At 40.0% G+C, this 19,663-nt stretch overlaps 1 protein-coding gene across 4 annotated transcripts in view; it reads right to left on the reverse strand.

The window, feature by feature from the left end:
• Positions 1–408: 408 nt before the first annotated feature.
• The window catches only part of APBB1IP (amyloid beta precursor protein binding family B member 1 interacting protein), a 130,923-nt gene continuing 111,668 nt past the window's right edge, over positions 409–19,663 (reverse strand). Inside the window, exons 13-15 of one of the 4 annotated variants that reach the window (XR_012655199.1) lie at positions 16,137–16,228; positions 13,028–13,903; positions 12,410–12,798 (exon numbers count right to left, since the gene is read on the reverse strand). Coding sequence is in view for 3 of the 4 variants with exons in the window: in XM_032786224.2 (XP_032642115.1) it covers positions 13,361–13,903; positions 16,137–16,228 (635 nt within the window). In the remaining variant the exon portion in view is untranslated. Of the gene's footprint in view, positions 1,552–12,409; positions 13,904–16,136; positions 16,229–19,663 lie in introns of those variants that run through there. The other 3 variants (XM_075062263.1, XM_032786226.2, XM_032786224.2) reach the window with 3 other exon arrangements.

Raw genomic sequence — 19,663 nt, forward strand, 5'->3', positions numbered from 1 at the left:
GAAAATCACTCTTCCTATTATCCCTCTGACTTGTCTAAAATCCTTCTGCTCTGTCTAATAATAGTGGTAATCAGGCTGCTGTTGCTTGCTTGCTTGCTGCTGTTGTTACCCTAAGATTTTAGATGCCAATTATGTTACCTACAAGTTTGACATTGGGCTCTAATAAATAACACTTAGCCCATCAATAATTTAACAAAATGGTAACCAGGTTATGGCCCGCCCAAAAGGAATTGCCAGAGTTAGGCCCACCAACAGCACTTCCAGTACCTAGTGCAGAATAGTCAATGGGCCCCTGAGAAAGAGATGGCTAAGGTTTAGAACACTACTATTTAGCCTATTGATAACACATTAGAACCCACTATACATAAGTTGTGGTGTTGCTTGATGTAGTTAACGTCTCCCCCAATATTAAACAAATTGTGAGCCTAATTATAAGATGTAGAATTTGTTATTTTGAATTCTATATTTAAATTAAATAAATACATTATGGAATGAAATTGGAGAGAGTCCAGTGGAGGGCAATGAAAATGACTAGGGGGCTGGGGTACATGACTTATGAAGAGAGGCTGTGGGAACTGGGTTTATTTAATCTGCAGAAGTGAAGAGTGAGGGGGGATTTGATAGCAGCCTTCAACTACCTGAAGGGGGGTTACAAAGAGGATAGAGCTAGGCTGTTCTCAGTGATGGCAGAGGACAAATCAAGGAGCAATGGTTTCAAGTTGCAGTGGAGGAGGTCTAGGTTGGATATTAGGAAAAACTATTTTACTAGGAGGGTCGTGAAGCACTGGAGTGGGTTACCTAGTGAGGTGTTGGAATCTCCATCCTTAGAGGTTTTTAAAGCCTGGTTTGACAAAGCGCTGGCTTGGATGATTTAGTTGGTGTTGGTTCTGCTTTGAACAGGGGATTGAACTTCCTGAGGTCTCTTCCAACCCTAATCTTCTATGATTCTATTAAACTAAAAAATATATAAAACATTTAAAGAAGCACAAAGTAAGAAAGCACCCAAAGTATCAAGTAGGCTAATTACACATGAATCATGATTAGGTGTTTAATCTAAAGAAAAGGAAAAAAACTGATGTACAAGATGTAACTGAATATGAACAAAAAAGTTAAAATATACACTAATAAAACAAGTATTTTAAAAGATTTTTAAAAAAACATAATATCTGAATGTTTAAGGGGTCCTAAAATGCAACTTTTCGGAATTTTTTTTGCAGCAAAATCATCAATTATATCTTCAAAGTTAAATAACCTGACAAGATCTTGCTCAAGAAGAGCAAGACCATTAAGTCTTTCTTTTCCGATTGTTAATCTTTGTACACTTTTGATTTGTTTCATTTTGCTAAAAGATCTGTCAGCTTCAAAACCAGTGACTGGTGTGGTGCAGAATATCCAGAGCTATGGTGGCATTAGGAAAAAGACATTCCAACGTAAGCTCATGAATTTTATTTAACAGCTCTAGTGGTTTGAGAGGTACACTTCCAAAGTTTGCCTTATAAATTGCTTTCATGTGTTTCAGCTCATCAATTGGATATATCATTATCATGTTCTCTGCAAAAAGCAAAACACAAGTTTTCAAGTTGAGTATCAGTGAATTCCAAATATAACCACAGAAATCTGAAATAATTATTGATATCTCTGGCCATGACAAACCACTCTATCGACTCCTCGATTACACTGTCAACAAGCTTGTACAAAACAAACATTCACTTTAAAATCTCTCTCTTCATTCTCTTCTTCCAGTTGGACTTCTGATGTTTCATCGTGAAACAGCTCTCTCTTTTGTGTGCGTTTCTCGAGGATTTTAGTTTTGGTTGACAGGTCTGTTGACATGGCTTTGGCTGCACGCTTGGCTTCTAATAGAAGAGTTTTCCGCATATCACGTAATTCTTTAAGCTCAATCAAGTTGTCAGTGTTTTATACTTCCACATCAAGAGTTGCCTCTCTTGACTGAAGAACCTTATTACATTGATCTATGACCACCAATATTTTGGGCCATGTTGTTGCCATCAAAGTACATTTAAATGATTGTATGTAGCACTGAATTCCCTTTAACTCTGTTTGCACTCAGAAGAGAGATTTAGTTCCTCGCACTTGATAAGTGCATGTGTTATTAGTGGCAAATGTTTAGTAGTTGGTTTAACACTTTCCATGTGATCTAACCATCTAGTCTAGGGGTTCCCAAACTTGGTTTGTGGATTGTTCAGGGTAAGCCCCCGGCGGGCTGTGAGACGCTTTGTTTACCTGAGCGTCCATAGGTATGGTCGGTCGCAGCTCCCAGTGGCATGCCTGGATAATATTACTTGAACTACTTTTGCGCTGCATGCCTGGATAAACTCATTCTGACTGTCTGCAGAAAGATAATGAGCTTAAAGTCATGTTCCATTGTCTTGAGATTGCCTCACTTTATTAACACGATCCTGAAGAGCTGGATCATATTTGGCACACAATTCAACAATTTCAAGAAAATTACTGTTATGGCAGTCTCCAACTGTGTTTGACGTTCCCGTTAAAGTCTTCTCTCACCCAGGAACAAACTAAGTGACAAAATTCGGTTAAGCAAATCCTTCCAGTACTTCGCGTTAGCTTTTATTTCTTTGTCTACCCATGAATTTATATCAGTTCCTCGGGCAAATCTTCTCTCTAACTCTCACCATTTCAGATAACATTGCCTGTGATGCAGGCAATTTACATCTACAATTTGCTCCATAACAATTCCTTTTTCCAGCCATTGTCACTTGCCATATCGACTTGCAAGAAACAGCATCTGAACTGAATAATCTACAAGGGAAACAAAAGAGCGATTCTGCACTTTCAGTCCACACAAGCCAATCCCTATCAGAAACCTCTCTGGGGTTTTTTTGGTTGATTTTAGTATAGAATTTGGAAACTTTCTTTTTCCAATCATCAGGAAATGTGTTTGGATGCCCAGGTGGCCCTTTTCAAACAACAGTTTTGGTCAGAGTTGCAGATAGCGCACTATTTGATAACAGTCCAATAGCAAATCTATATCCTTTGTTCTCTTGGAATGCAATATTACTTTCAGCAGTACTTGTTTTTTCAGTCTCTTTTGTAGCTTTTCTTCCCATGCAAGAGCACTAGTTTAGACTGGTTTTGTACTTAAATCACACATTTTAACAGAATCATCACAGCCTTTTTCATCACAGGCTTGCTCTGAACTATTAGGCCCACTACTAACTGTAGTGACTAGCAGTTCTTCCTGTCGGGGAAAAGAAGACCATCTCTGTGATTTGATCAGACAGCCAGAGGCACCTTTATTGCATATACACTTGTGCACAAGCGGAGGCCAGCGTATGCCCTAGCAAGGGTTAAGCTGACCTGCCTGTTACAAATGTTACTGAGCTTATAAAGGTTAAAACCGCAAAACGTCACACATAGATACAGCCTTATTTAGAATACAAATTGCTAATACTGCAAAACATGACTAATATTTACCCTATGGCATACATACTGCTATTTAGCAAGCAACTCTCACACATTTTCCTATTTTCCTGTTATAGTCTTTGCCAGTCAAGTCTGCGGTTTGACCGTTTTAGCACTTTTTCTATAGTCCCGACAGCAGGGTCAGCTGTTATAACTTAACAGATCTCCTGGTTCCCCTTTATCCAATTCTAGTTCCTCTTTTTGGGGCCCTGACTACATCTTTCTGCCTTGGCATGCCCTTTATACAGTAAAACAAGCTAAGTTAAAGCTCTAAATTATGTTTGCTCAAAGGCCTAGGGCCTAAGATAATGGGGGGAGGGGGGATTATTTTCCCTATCATACCTGATCTTCTTTAGGCCTAACCCCACAATCAATCAAAGTACAACTACTCTTCCTACTTTTTTCAAGTCAAGCTTCTTTTTTTGTTTTTGTCTATGCTTTTGAGCTCTGGACTTATGTTTGTACTCCAGAATGACGCTCTGCCAGACTGCCAGTCACACCAGCAGAATGCATCAGCACTCTGGCAAACTGTTACTGTCCAAATGGGCTATTTTTAAGCAATAGTTTAGGAATATTTTTAGCAGTTGTGATGCGAATTGTGCTATCCTGAGATTCGGCTATTTTGCTGATCCTCACTCCAAAATATATTGTCTGCCTGAGAAGTGCTCCACTTCTCCCTTTCACCCACCGGAGGGCACTATGGCTTGGCACGAAATGCAGCAGGGGGAGATGTGTGTGGTGGATATGTCCATAGCAGGGGGTGGGTCGCTGGGGCGGGGAGCCACTGCTGCTGCACATTGTGCAAGGTGGCCTGGAGCTGGATCCCACACTGCTGCTGGCATAGCGTGGTGTCGCCATGTGGGCGCAGAGCTGGACCACGTGCTGCAACTGGTGCATGCACAAGTGTGCCCGCGCAGATGCAATCCGTCTGACATTTGGGTGGTGCTGCACCTGCGCTGGCTGGTGCCCAGCGAGCTGCTGCTGGGTGCGCTCTTCTGGCAAAGCCAGGGCTTCCACATGCCTGCCTTCACTGCCACTGGTACTACCCCATGCACAGCGAGGAGCCCTGCAGCCCTCCCAGGCATTTCCCCTCCCCCCCTCATCGGCAAGCCTGGCCAGAGAGTTACCAAGGGGCTTGTCTCTGGCCTACAGAGGGCTCACCAGAGCAAGCTAGTCTTCCTAACCCTTGAAAGGACACAGATAGAGCCTTCCACTTATGAATAAACACACAAGCAGTAATTCTTCAAAAACAGAAGTATTATTTATTTAAAGTAGTAAGTGGTTACAATGTAGTTTAGAAAAGCAAGAAAGAATATATAGAACAGAACAAAATGCAATACATTTTCAATTGAAAGAATTAAAGTGGCACAGCAAATAAAAGAGACTATATAACAATGTAATCGTTCATTTATACTAGCATTTAACATTTGACTTCTAACATTTAACATCAATAAGCACTGGCCAAGCAGCTACCGGATGTGTAGGGGAAGGTCTCACTCAGACCACAGGCATCTGACTTTATTTACAAGCAAAACCCATATATTCTTTGATTATGAATAGCAGGGTCGGCTCCAGGCGCCAGCAAAGGAAGCAGGTGCTTGGGGCAGCCAATGGAAAGAGGAGGCACATCCCGGTCTTCAGCGGCAGATCTGTCAGTCCCTCTCAGCTGAATTGCCGCTAAGGAATGAAGCGGTGCAGTAGAGCTACTGCCGAAGTGCCACCAATCGCAGCTTTCCCCCTGCACTTCACCGCTTGGAGCGGCAAAAAAGCTGGCACTGGCCCTGGTGAATAGAAGACTACACTTACTTCTACTATTCTTAGATCCCTCTGAATCAATAGAGTCCTTCTGATCTGTCAAAAGGGAAGCGCTGTCTGCTGATGTTTGACATTGCTGTCGCTAGAGAGCAATTGCTGCTGCTGAGGTGAAAGCTGCCCTCTGGTGACAGATATGGAAGCCTGTGCCATGGTAAAGGCTGTTGCTTGCTTCGTTGGCTGGGTTGCTATGGTAGCTGTTGCCAGGGCAACCTCAGGGTTCTATTGCTGCTGGTGCTTCACTTCCTCCTCAAGTAGATAGCTTCTTTTCTTTGCAGCTGTCTTGCACTGTCTACTCTCCCTCAAACCCCAAATCTACAAGTTCAGCCTGCTGCTGTTGGCCTTATATACTGGTTGCCCTCTTGAGCTCAGCCAATCAGCTTCCAGCTTTTTAGCCCCTCCCCAGGACATCACATGGGCTTGGTCACAGGTACCTACATGTGACTTCCTGTCTAGCTCCCCTTGTATAATGCCATCTTGGATGTCAGAAGGTTCTGCTGAGTAATTCCCTATCAGTTAATGGAATTTTCCACTATACCACTCAGTATCTTTCAAAGATGGAATCTTCCACTAAATCATCCCTATATCTGCCATTTTGGTCAGTCATGTTGGATTTTCTAAACTTAAACTACCATTAATTTCTACTTATATTACACCTAATTACTGTTGTATGCAAACTATAGTGCCCTGATACTGTCACCACTCTTTTTATGTCCAACTGGGAGAAATATAATTTTACCAAATTTTAAAGCCCTTCCGAGGTTTTTCTGTAAGCCTCTATTCAGAACATTCAAGGCAAAAAATCTCTTACTACAGTGTCACTGCTGTGGGTTACTGCTCCAGGCAGCTGTTGCTTCAGCTTGATGGTTATTTCTTCTGGAATCTTCTTCAACTTTGTTCTCCTGGTTCTGCAGCTCAGATACCACCACACCCACACACTCAGCCTGCTGGCTGTTAGCCTTATATTCAGTCTCTAGCCTTCTCTAATTGGTTGCTTTTTCAAGTTCAGAAATTGGCATAGATACTCCCTAGCTAATGAGATCATCCATGCCAGTCAGCTTCAGCTGCCACTGAAACTAATTGATCGTCCTCCTAGCTATTAGTATATGTCCTCCTGCTAGCACCACCCTTCAGGTATTTTGGAGAGTGAGCTGAGTCATACTTGCTGAACTTTACTTCACCCCATCTCTTATCTGCTATTGGTCAATTCCGTCTGTGTTCTTTGATACTTTCTAATAGAGAATCATTGTGGCTGCCATTTTGGATTTTTAGTTCTAAACTATATTATTATTCAGTACTTATCCTAAAACTAACTACTGTTTTATGCAAGCTAAAGCCTTATGATATTGCCACCATCACTGTTAGACACTAATTTGGAGAGGTGATTTTTACAATGTTTTAAACCCCTCTCTAGCTGTTTTTCTGCATGGCTCTGTCCATGTTTTCTGCATGTCTCTGCAGGCTTTTACACAAGATCAGAACAGCTAAAAGCAAAACCTCTTGTATCAACTATTTACCACCTTTTCCAGATCATTTATGAATATGTTGGACAGCACAGCTCCCAGTACAGATTCTTGGGGGATGCTGGTATTTACTGCTCTCCATTTTGAAAATTTATCATTTGGTTCCCATCTTTAACCAATTACTGATCCATCAGATGACCTTCCCTCTGATCCCATAACATTGATGAAGAGCCTTTGGTGTAGGACCTTTCTTTCTGAAACTCCAAGTACACTATATCAACCCAATCACTCTTGTCTATATGCCTCTCGACACCTTCAAAAAATTGTAATAGCTTGGTGAAGCATGGTTTCCCTTTACAAAAGCCAAATTGATACTTTCCCAAAATATCATGTTCATCTATGTGCCTGCTAATTATTTTCTTTACTGTAGTTTCAGCCAATTTGCTTAGTACTTACATTAGGCTTACTGGCCTGTAATAGCCAGGATCACTTCTGGAGCCTTTTTTAAAGTCAATGTTACATTAGTTTTTCTTCCAGTCATCTGGTACAGAGGCTGATTTAAGCAATAGGTTGCATACCACAGTTAGTAGTTCTGCAATTTCATATTTGAGTTCCTTCAGAATCTTTAGGTGAATACCATCTGGTCCTGGTGACTTATTACTATTTAACTTATCAATTTGTTCCAAAACCACCTCTACTGAAACCTCAGTCTAGGACAGTTCCTCAGATTTGTCACCTAAAAAGAATGGCTCAGATGTGGGAATTGCCCTCACATCCTCTGCAATGAAGACTGATAAAAAAGAATTCAGTTAGCTTCTCTGAAACAGCCTTGTCTTCCTTGAGTGCTCCTTCAGTATCTTGATCGTCTTGTGGCCCCACTGATTTTTTTGGCAGGCTTCCTGCTCCTGGTATACTTTAAACAAAAAATTTTGCTGTTAATTTTTGTGTCTTTTGCTTTTCAAAATCTTTTCTGGCCTGCCTCATTATACTTTTACACTTCACTTGCCAGAGTTTATGCTTCTTTCTAGTTTCCTTGTTAGGATTTCATTTTTGACTTTTAAAGGATGTCTTTTTTGCTTCTAATTGCCTCTTTTACTCAGTTGCATAGCCTGGTAGCATTTCTTAACGCTGCTTGCTGTTTTTTATTTGGGGTATACATCTAGTTTTAGTCTCTATTATGGTATTTTTAAATAATTTCCATGCAACTTGCAGCTATTTCCCTCTTGTCACTGTTCCTTTTAATTTCCATTTAACTAGCTTCCTCATTTTTGTGTTGTTCCTCTTTTTAAATTTCATTGCTGCTGTGGTGGGTTTCTTTAGTATTTTCCCCCCTACATAGATATTAAATGTGATTATGTTATGGTCACTATTATTGAGTGATTCAGCTATATTCACCTCTTAAAGTCCTTTAAGTCTTGGGTGTGATCTGAGCATTTGAAAACAGTATCTATAATATTCCTGTTTGTTTGCATACAAAGAAAAAGATCATCAGCAAGAGCTCATGGAATAGAAAGCAAGATCTTTGGTTAACCAGAAAGTTGTTTAGTGCCAACAGTGTTCTAAGCACTGTACAAAACACCAAAACGAAGACAGTTCCTGCCTTAATGAGCTTAGTCTAAAATAGAAACACGCAAAAGAGAGGACACATTGCAAAATCCAGAAATCTAAGTAGTTTTAATTTTCTTTCCTTTAGTAGCAGTATGAACTGATTTGTGCGCATTATGGAAGCAATTTTTAGGAGGGATTTGAATGACAAGAGATTGGTGGCTTTGCAAACTGGGATGGGAAGATCATTCCACTCGAAGGTTGATATGGAAAAAGGCAAAAAATGTTGGTTGTGGGAGTGGGGAATGAAACTCATAGGCATCAAGGCTGACAAAAGTAGCACCCTGGAAGAATTGATGAGAATTTTATTGGCATCTCTGTCTGATGGAGTGCTGCTGCCATTTGCAATGTGGGTTTCCAACTGTAAGTCTTGTGCCAGCGTGCTGCTGGAGGTACAGAAATAGATGCCTATAAGAGCCCTTTTTTCCACGTGTCTTGCAAATCTTGCTACAGTTATTCACGCATTTGTCACTACATTCTGTAATGTATTCTGCATGGTATGACACCTGAGCTCCATTCAGAAGCAGCAGGTAGCACAGAACGTGACAAACTGCTCACTAAGGGGAGCTTCATTTCAAAGGAGTATAAAGTTGCTTAAATATATTTATAATTGCATTATTACACTGTTGGGATTAGTAGAGGTGTTCAGGCTGGAGCTCTTTCAGTATAAATGGGAGGAGGCTACTGAGGGTGTTCTCATTAAGGACCCTTTAGCAATGGGTCCTCAAAGAGAACCTTCTCTTGGTGAATCATTGACAAGGACATACTCTCCAAATAATTACAGCAACAAAAGTCATAGTGCAATGGAATTTGAAAAACCCAGTTCTGTCAGCCAAAGCAGAATGGTTAAGAATAACCTTTTTGTGTGTCAAGGATAAATAGGACAACTACGTAACTTTGGGCCTTGCTCTTTGAATTAGTTGAAAGGGAAAATTCTGGTTTGGTTTGGGCCAAAATATCTAATTATGTCTCTTATGTGTAGGCCAGACAATGCTATCCTCAAAACATCTCTACCACGTGGCATTATAGTAAAAATACAATGCACTGCTTTGATCTTCAAAGCATTGTACAAACTTTAACTCTTGTTAGTAAGAGCAAAGACGAATTCTACATTATACATGGTTTATGCAAAGGAAAACTTTCATGTAATACCTAAGGGATTGTCTCTCTATGGGCCTGTCAATGGGCTTTGGCTCAGGCCCTATGCATAACTACACAGGAGTGATCAGCAAACATGATGTATGTCATAAATATATCTTTTGGTAATGCTCATACATGGACTGTTTACCTTCACAATTGGAAGGTGAAAGCAGGACCAAAAGAATCAGTTTTTCTATCAAGATGGAGGCCTGTTTCTCCAATGTACGCTGACTTTCACTGATAAAACAGTTGATTCTGACAGAAGCCAAGCATCTATCCTAATTCTTACATTTAGTATCAGTTTTTGATGGTTAATCATGAGGTGCTACTGGCCCATCTTGCAAGGATGAACAGAACCCTCAAAGCTGGCTTCACTTCTTCTTGGATCAATCCCAGAGGGTGTCATGGGCAGCTATGTTTCTTCCCTAGGAGTTCACTCATTGGTTCCAGCAGACCCAACCTTATCACCTCTCTCATTCCACATATACTCCAGACTGGCAATCTTAGTTACAACTTTGTGATAGCTTTTGGCAAATGTGGACTTTTTAATGGCAACCACTTTACATTAGCGCACTCAGTGAGATCATGAGAAGCTATGAGTAGCAATGCCTTCCTTCAGTTGGGGATACTGCACTCTTTAGCTCTCTTACTGAACACAGAGACACTGTTGTTTTCAAACTGTCCCAGTGTTTGAGAAAAACTGGAATCTGCATGAAGTGTTCCTGGCTGAAGCTCAACCCTAGTAAGGCAGAAGTCATGCTGGTAGGAAGAGGAAGCATTTTGAGGTATTGGCAAGAGTTAAAATCTCATTCTGTAATCAGACTACCAGTTGTTAAGGTGTTGTACTGTCTTCAGGCCCTGTTACTCTCATTGCTTCTTATGAATACCCACATAGCAGCAGTGGTCAAAAATACTTTTTTTTTACCTAGCTATGACAAGATATGAGGCTGTCTGTGATGACTAATACCTTAATTTCTGGGTTATATCTCTGCCAAATGAGCTATATATCTTGCATCACTGCAGTGTTCAAGTGCCTGAAAGCCACATGGAAGCTACACGTGTCTTGACACTCCACTTCAGGCATGCTTTGTAGGTAAGGTGTAGCAATGAGAGAGCATTACATAGTGCTCTACACTCTGATCTCCCTATCTGATTCCAGATGTGTTTCATTGCCATAAATTATTGCAATTGAAGCACCAACATTGTGCCTGATGCTGTACTCGTTAAAGCTCTTAGCTTGGTCCCGGCCTGTTATTTCAGAAGTTCTCTCTTCCTCCAGTTTCTACCATCATAGATGTGATTTAAGGGTGAGTGGGGAGGTAGAAATAGTGGGATTGATAGTTGTCAGGGTGACATGGAGGACAAGTTCGGTGTTTTTAATGGGAGATCCTAAGGTGTGGAATTCTCCATTACCTCTTTCTGCTTCTAAGGCTCAATGGAAGATGTATTTTTCTAAGCAGTCTGTCTTCCAATGATGGAGTAGTAAAACAGCCCAGCAACAGTACTCTTGGAAGACAACAGCCAAGACCTGATACTATTTGAGTTGGTGGATTATAATGGGGAGGAATTTTAGTTTGCTTTTCAGACCAAAATATTGTGATCCTTAATAATGTTTATGACACCTAGATAAAATGGTGAGAGGTGTATTAGAAATGCAGATTAGCTTTATAAAGAAGGATTAGAAACTTTTTTAAAATATCTTTTAAAAATGTTTTCATTTAAAAAAATTCTCATTTCTAATGTTTATTCTTGGAAGATCAGATGCTTTCATTCTTACTTTACATCATCAGTCTGGTACCTCATTAGGTACATCACTAAAACATCAACTCTGGTCATGAAATAGAGATTTTGAAACAGTTGAAGTTCTTAAACTCAGTAAAGATGTAAACATACCTGCATATAGTCAACAAATGGCTAAACACCCACGGCATTACAACTAATCCCTGGAATTTTCCTTTAAGTTTGCCTTTGTATTTTGAAGAAAGTTCACCTTTCACTTTTAGAACATCAGTTGTTGAATGTTTGCAAGCACAATTACAAATGTAAAGTGTGTTGCATTTAAAAATTCCTTGTGCTATAATAGATTGAGTGAGGAGGTGAGGAAACAGGGCAATAGTCTGAGCATTGTTCTGAGAACAGTGGACACCAGAAAAGGTGTGTAATAGTTTGTCTTCTTCATGTGTTCAGAGAAGCACCAACTTACTGTGAAATATTAAGTACTTCAGTGATATGCTGTATTATGCATTATTTTAATAACAGTTGAATAGTTTTTAAAAAAATAAAAAATATTTGATATAAAAATCAGACAGGCGTGTTTTTTGAGAGGGGTTTTTATGCCAAAGGAGCGCACACAGCTAATTCTCCATCCCTCCCTAATTACTCTCCATAAAATGACACACTGTCAGGTACTTCAGAGGCACGCACAGGCTGGGGAATCCCCCTTTAGAAGGTGGTGCTGCAATAAAGTTAATACAGCAGGCTACCTTGCAGACTCCTTGTGGGATTGGTGGACTACTTCTTGGCCAACCACCCAAGCATGAAACCTGGAGAGCGCTCCATGTGATTGCAGGGAGTCTGACACCATGAGGTGGAGGTAGCCAAATACCCCTTTCTATATGGGCAGGAGGAGATCAATTGTTATATATTCATGTCATTGTAGCCCTCATTAGTTCAGATCTTTGATGCACCGAAATCTTTCCTAGTGTAATTCCAGTTATTGATTCTATACTAAGAATGAATTGGCTTCAATTTGTTTTCCTGTTTTTCAAACACTGAAAATGCAAAAGCGTATTAATTACAGAGTCTTACAAGATAAGCTTCATATGAGAGGGAAGAAGAAAATAGGAAGAGCCCACAAGATACCAAAGATGATGTCTTAAAATATTTTAAGTTGAATGAGATGCCAGATGGCAGTGAAGATCCATGTTCATTAACTTTTGACAATGTGCAGACATAAAATAGAAGAGATTTTTATTTGGGAACTAATAATGAATGTACCTTAAATGACCAAGAGAGAATTACGATGAAGCATAAATGAGGACGTGTAGAAGGAGACAAATTCATATACATGAATATTTTTAGATATAGTTTAAGACAAAAATTGTTAACCACAGGAAAAAAATTATCTTAAAAGGATTGAGTCTAAAATTAAACAGATAAATGAAGTTTATAGACAACTGCTCTGATTGCTGAGCAAAGTAATTTTAGTTTTATATGGGGACATTTGAATTTAAACCATTTCAGTAAATGTCAAAGTGGCAGATTGTTGATGGCAAGGCACAGGTGTGCAAGGGTACGAATGAGGGGCTGCCTTTTGCCTTATTCACACTGCATCCTAGACAGAGCTGGTTGAAAAATTTTAATTAAAAAAACTTTTGTCCAAATTATAAAATTGAAAAATGTTTTTGACCAAACTGAAAACTTTAGGTGAAAAAAATTGTTGAAACTTTTCATATTTTTGATTAAAACCCAGAAATTGAAAACAAAAAATGGTCAATATAGAAAAATTTGAAAAAATTTTCCATGAAAAATAATTGGCCTTTTCCAACCAGCTCTAATCTCACGACAGAGGGTGTACCTTCACTCACCAAGTGAAGGCACTAATCTAGGCTAGTACTTCTGCCACCAACCCTAGCCATCCATAGTGGAGTGAGGCACAGGGGGTTGGGCCCAACCTCTCACCTCAGCTAGGGGTGCTGGCTCAGTGAAGAGGGAGTGCATACTACCCCATCTCAAGTTGTGGTAGAGCTATCACCACCAGCATGCACTTCTCTGGACCTCCCAGGGGGAATTCTGTGTCAGGCAGAATTCCTCCAGGGACTCCTGTTCCAGAACAACCCTTACAGGACACCCCCACAATGAGAGCTGTGGTTTAAAGTCAGTCTGTCCCATAAACTTCAAGATGTGTTGCCCCTTTTCTTTTGTAGGGCTTTCATCAGATCAGACATGAGATCTGGCTGTCCACTTCCACCTCCAGAAGGAGGCAGCCCCATTGACTTTGGTTCTTCTGTCCGTTCAGTGTTCACTTGCCTTTTTGGAGGAGGTGGCCCAACTTTCTTTGTCACAGGTAGTGGCTTATTCGAGACAGAGGCCTGAGAAGGTGGAGATGGAGGAGGGGGTGGTAGCAGGTCTTCGCTGCTGCTGCTACAGATGGGTGGCGGAGGAGGCACAAAATCTGGAGGATCTTCACAGAAGTCAGGTGGCGGGGGTGGCAAATCTTCTGCCATTTCAGGTGGCGGTGGTGGAAAAGTGACTGGATCTGATGTGAAAACTGCGCTTCCGCGTTTGGGTTGGGCAGGTTGAAGAGGTGTAGAGCTCACAGTTGAAGATCGCCTTTGAGGCGGTGGTGGCTTTATTGAGGCGTGTTTATTCTGGTACGTCTGTGGCTGGCTGGTTGGCTGCACTGAACAGCAGCCATTGACATCATTTGGTTTCTTATCCTTTAATAAATAAAACAGAGTCGTGGTGATTGGTGTTATAGTAAGAACATTTATGAACTAATGTTGCGAAGTGATATCATTTGAATTGGCATGGAAATGTACAAGCTGATTTCAGTATTTCTCGTTGTCACAGAATTAACTCCTTGTTTCAACAGAACACAGAATTCAAATGGTCTAACCAGGACTCCCCATCCTAGAAATCAAAGTGGGTTGGTGTCCTTTGGGCCAAATGGTCAGCACAAAGGATATTTTGGTTTCCTTTTCCCACAGCTGCTCATGAAGCTTTGAAAGCTGCATTTTCACTGCAAAATACCTGTTTAGAATATTAATATATCCCCTTTTTGCACTTTCTAGCACAATGACTGGTGTTACAATGTCACGGTGGTTGCAATTAGTAAAGCTTGTAAAGGAGCTTCCATGATGTTCCAACCAGCTGCCCTTCCCTGAAAATATCAGATTTTTTTTTATATCAATAGTGTATGTTATCCCCAGAAGTTAAAATAACAACAAACTAAATTTGCACAATAGAAACTTGACCCAGAAGTCATCTGTTGTTCAGCAAAATTTTGTATTTGTCTGCAGGGTGGACTTTCCCATATAATACAACTTTCACTGTGCTACAGATGTTCTGTAATGCTAGGAGAAGCTTGCAATTCAATTCTCTGTGGCAGAAGGTCATTACACTAAAAGAAAAGTCCAGCTGAAGTCTGAATGAAAATTAAGCACAAAGTCAATACTAGTAGCTACAAATTAATTAAATTAGTTGTATTAAAGCTTGTGGCAGACTCATGCATTCAAATTTGCCATGATTTTACGGAATAAAAAGCAAATGTGGATTTTTTTTTGCTTTCTTCCTTTGTTATATTTTATTTTACCTTTTTGAGTCGTGGCTACTAAATTTTTGGCTAATGTTAAAATAACGAGGAAGCTACATGTCGCCAATGGATAGTCACATTTAGCCACGACAGCCCTCAACAGGTGGAGCGTGGTACCAGGGATGTATTGTAACTCTGGAGTCACAATCCCTCTTGGAGTCCAGGGAGTACACCCCCTGGAATGCTGCACTGTGTTGCCTTTGGTGTGGTTGGCCAGCTTTGCAAGAAGATGTGAAGTATCAGAGGGCTGTGGGGCAATATGTGCCCTTGGAAGCACACAGGGGTAGCACTCCATGGTCTATATGGGGTGCAAAAAGTGGAAGTCCCATTTTGCCCCTCCTGCATCAAAGCTAGGGCTAGGGACAGTTTGCCCCTGTACATTCTTCTGCATTTGTGCCAGTAACATATATCTTTCTTCCACTTGCTCTCAGAACAAAAAGGTGGCAAAAAAAACACCCCAACCCATTAAGCTCTAGTCACACTCAGCCACAAATGTACCGGTCATACAAGGGCTTTGATCACTCTTTTTTAAGGGAAAAAGGCAAAGCATACATCACCCATGTTACAAAAAATAAAATATAAGTTAGCAGTTCACTAGGGCTGTGTTTGCTTTGGCAGAAAATTAAGTGAACTTTCATTCAAAATGTGATTGGTAGGTCACATGTTAAGGATCAGTAAAGCCCCCTGGGCAAAATCTTAACATACTCTCTCCATATTTTTAGGTGACAGCTGCTAGCTGTTAACATTTACAAGTGCCCAACCTAAGCAGAAAGTGCTTTTACGTCTATTCTTGTAAATCTGTGGAATTGTTTCCTAGGATGAACACACAAGGCCAGTACACATTCTCAGTCCCAGCTGTACAGAGATGGTTGGCAGAAATAAACACAAATGAAATATATTAATTGGGAGATAGATTGTAGTCAGCTCTGTGCTCTGTTGTAGAGCAACAGGCTACCGTGGTGTGAAGTTCAAGACTTGAGTTTGGTTCTTCGGTCCCAGGCTCGTAGAAACTGTGAGCATAGCACGTTCAGCCCTTTTAGTAGGAGTGCCTAACAACCCCTGTGGTCAGTTAAAGAATGTTTTTTTTAACTGGAGATAGTGATACTGACCTCCTTCATAAAGCACTTTGAGATCCAAAGATTTAAAATGCGTTCTAAGAGCTTAGTATTTGTAATGGCCTGTGTACCCCATCCTGGCTCTGAAAGAGTTAACTGAAACAGGAGAAGGAATCAGCCATCCACCTCCCCAAATGGCAAAACCAACACACTACCCCTTAATGCTCTAGTGCTTTGAAGGGACAGAGAGTGGGTGAGGCAAAATTTAGCTGTAGTGCCCCAACAGAAACCTCTGATTTGTACCTTTGTCATCTCAGTGTGTTTCTGGGCCTCCAAGCTGGCAGGAGGTATGCTCTGGAGAATCTGTCCATTTGCTTGAACTGTACCTGTTACGTCTCAAAAAGAGGAAGGAGAACACAGGTATATTGAATGTGCAGAATTAACCAGAACTCAAGCAATGAAGAATAAGAATTAACAAATCTGTTCATTTTCCAGCAGGGTACAAAAAGCTAGAATTCTGACAGTAATTGACCTGTTATGGATTTTACTGCATCAAAAAGGACCATGCAGAGTTACAACATTGCCTCTTGCTTGTTTTCCACTTTTTTATTCAGTTCTGATTGACCTGCTATGAAAAACAAACAAGTGAAACCATATAGTCAAATCAGTGACCGTACAAATTTTACTTTAAGTGTAACTGGCAATCCTAAAGGAAACAGTATTGCAAAGATTATCAGAGTGGAATTATCAGTATCTCAAAAGGTGATGGAGGCATGAGGGTCCCTGGATTTAACTGATGGAAGTGGTAGGGGGAGTTAGGATGGCATAGAACTAGGAAAGAAGTTTGTCTTTGGGCTTCAGGTTAAGCCAGAGTGGCAAGTGTGTAGAGTTAAGGATGGTATTTTCTGACCTTTCATTGGTTAAATTCTTAATTACAGTGTAACATTTTGCTAATGCTTTTAATAGTGTTTAGTTTGAGAATTCAACTGTACAACAATACATTTTTTCCTGGATTTTTTTGTAATGGAGCCTGCTTAAGTTTAGAGACAAAAGTATAATCATTCTATATGGATAAGGTTGTCAGATCTGAGGTCTTAGGACATTATGGATGGAGTCATCCCTTTTCATTAGTTGTCATTAGCTGTTAATTGATCACAGTTAACTCAAAAAAATGTAATCACACTTAATTTTTTAAATTGTGATTAATCAGACTTATAACCATAGAATACCAATTAAAATTTATTAACTATTTTTGGATGTTTTTCTACATTTTCAATATTGATTTTGATTACAACACAGAATACAAAGTGAACAGTGCTCACTTTATAGTATTATTTTTATTACAAATATATGCACTGTAAAAATGATAAAAGAAATAGTATTTTTCAATTCACCTCATACAAGTACTGAAGTGCAATTTCTTTATTGTGAAAGTGTAACTTACAAATGTAGATTCTTTTTTCGTTACATAACTGCACTCAAAACAAAACTGTGTAAAACTTTAGTGCCTACAAGTCCATTCAACCCTACTACTTATTCTGCCAATTGCTAAGACAAACAAGTTTGTGTACATTGACGGGAGATACTGCGGCCTGCTTCTTATTTACAATGTCACCTGAAAGTGAGAACAGGCATTCACATGGCACTTTTGTAGCCGGCGTTGCAAGGTATTTACATGCCAGATATGCTAAACATTCATATGTCCCTTCCATGCTTTGGCCACCATTCCAGAGGACATGCTTCCATGCTGATGGTTTGTTAAAAAAATAATGCATTAATTAAATTTGTGACTGAACTCCTTCAGGGGAGAATTGTATGTCTCCTGGTCTGTTTTACCTGCATTCATCCATATATTTCATGTTATAGCAGTCTTGGATGATGACCCAGCACATGTTCATTTTAAGAACACGTTCACATCAAAGTTGACAAAATGCAAAGAAGGTACCAATGTGAGATTTCTAAAAATAGTTGCAGCACTCAACCCAAGGTTTAAGAATCTGAAGTGCTGTCCAAAATCTGAGAGGGACGAGGTGTGGAAAATGCTTTTAGAAAAACAACACTTTGATGTGGAAACTACAGAATCCAAACCACCAAAAGAGAAAATCAACCTTCTGCTGGTGGCATCTAACTCAGATGATGAAAATGAACACACATCGTTCCGATTTACTTTGGATTGTTGAGCAGAACCTGTCATCTGCATGGACGCATGTCCTCTGGAATGGTGGTTGAAGTATGAAGGGACATATGAATCTTTAGTGCATCTGACACATAAATATCTTGCTACGACAGTTACAACAGTCCCATGTGAATGCCTGTTCTCACTTGCAAGTGACATTGTAAACAAGAAGCGGGCAGCTTTATGCCCTGCAAATTGTAACCAACCTTGTTTGTCTGAGTGATTGGCTGACTAAGAAGTAGGACTGAGTGGACTTGTAGGCGCTAAAATTTTACATTGTTTCACTTTTGAATGCAGGTTTTTTTGTACATAATTCTACATTTGTACGTTCAATTTTCATGATAAAGAAATTGAAGTACAGTACTTTTGAGGTGAATTAAAAATACAATTTTGTTTTACAGTGCACATATTTGTAATTAAAAATAAATATACAGAATACAAAGTCTACAGTGTTCACGTTATAATTGAAATTAATATATTTTAAAATGTAGTAAACATCCAAAAATATTTAAAATAATTGGTATTCTATTGTTAACACCGCAATTAATCACACATTATTAACTCGGTTCACAGCTCTGAATCTTTGTATTTTCTCTAGGAGGGAGTTATGGGAGGCTTGAGAAACCAAATACACTGCAGAGTAGTAGTAAATGTTTGCTAGCTGGCTAAACTAAAACCCTGGAAGAGTTTTGCATGCTGTCAGTGTTGTGTAAGGGACTGTGTGTAAATGTCAATATTGCCAAACTGAATAATGACAAAATGGAGCTTGTGGTTACTAGAAAAAACAAACTATATAGTTTAGTATGGATTAAACAAACTCTCCAGTTTAGTCTGGGGCCTTTGGAAACTTCAACATGTGAAAGAAGTAGACATACCTCCTCGATATCTGATCCATAAATTTCTGAACCTCAATAGATGGTCTAGTTTTCTTAGTGTAATTTACTATGCTGAGACCCAATGAAGATGGAAGAAAGGCCTTTCAGAGTTATAGCACCTTTATGGATTACATTTTCAGTTGAAGAAATAAGATGTGATCTACAATTTCCATATCCTGCGCTTACCTCACGAGAAACGTCAGTCACTGCTATTGCATGGTTACAAAACAAAGTATGATAGCTTGAGTGTCACAGGTACTCCTATCCAAGGTGATACACTCTGAGGCCGGAAGGGACTATCATGATCATCTAGTCTGATCTTCTGCATATTGCAGGCCACAGAACCTCAACCACTCACTCCTGTAATAGACCCTTAACCTTTGACTGAGTTACTGAAGTCCTCAAATCATAATTTAAAGCCTTCAAGTTACAGAGACTTCACCATTTACACTAGTTTAAACCTGCAGGTGACCCATGCCCCACGCTGCAGAGGCAGACAAAAAAATCCCAGGGTCTCTGTCAGTCTGACCCAGGGGAAAATTCCTTCCCACCCCCAAATTTGGGAAGTAGTTAGACTGTGAGCATGTAGGCAATACTCACCAGCCAGACACCTGGGAAAGAATTCTCTGTAGTAACTCAGAGCCCTCCCCATCTAGTGTCCCATCACCAGCAGCTGGAGATATTTGCTGCTAGCAGTCACAGACTGGCTATTTGCCACTGTAGGCAATCTCATCATATTATCCCCTCCATAAATTTATCAAGCTTAGTCTTGAAGCCAG

This window comes from Chelonoidis abingdonii, chromosome 2 (genome assembly GCF_003597395.2).
Source record: "Chelonoidis abingdonii isolate Lonesome George chromosome 2, CheloAbing_2.0, whole genome shotgun sequence".
Classification (NCBI taxonomy): Eukaryota; Metazoa; Chordata; order Testudines; family Testudinidae; genus Chelonoidis; species Chelonoidis abingdonii.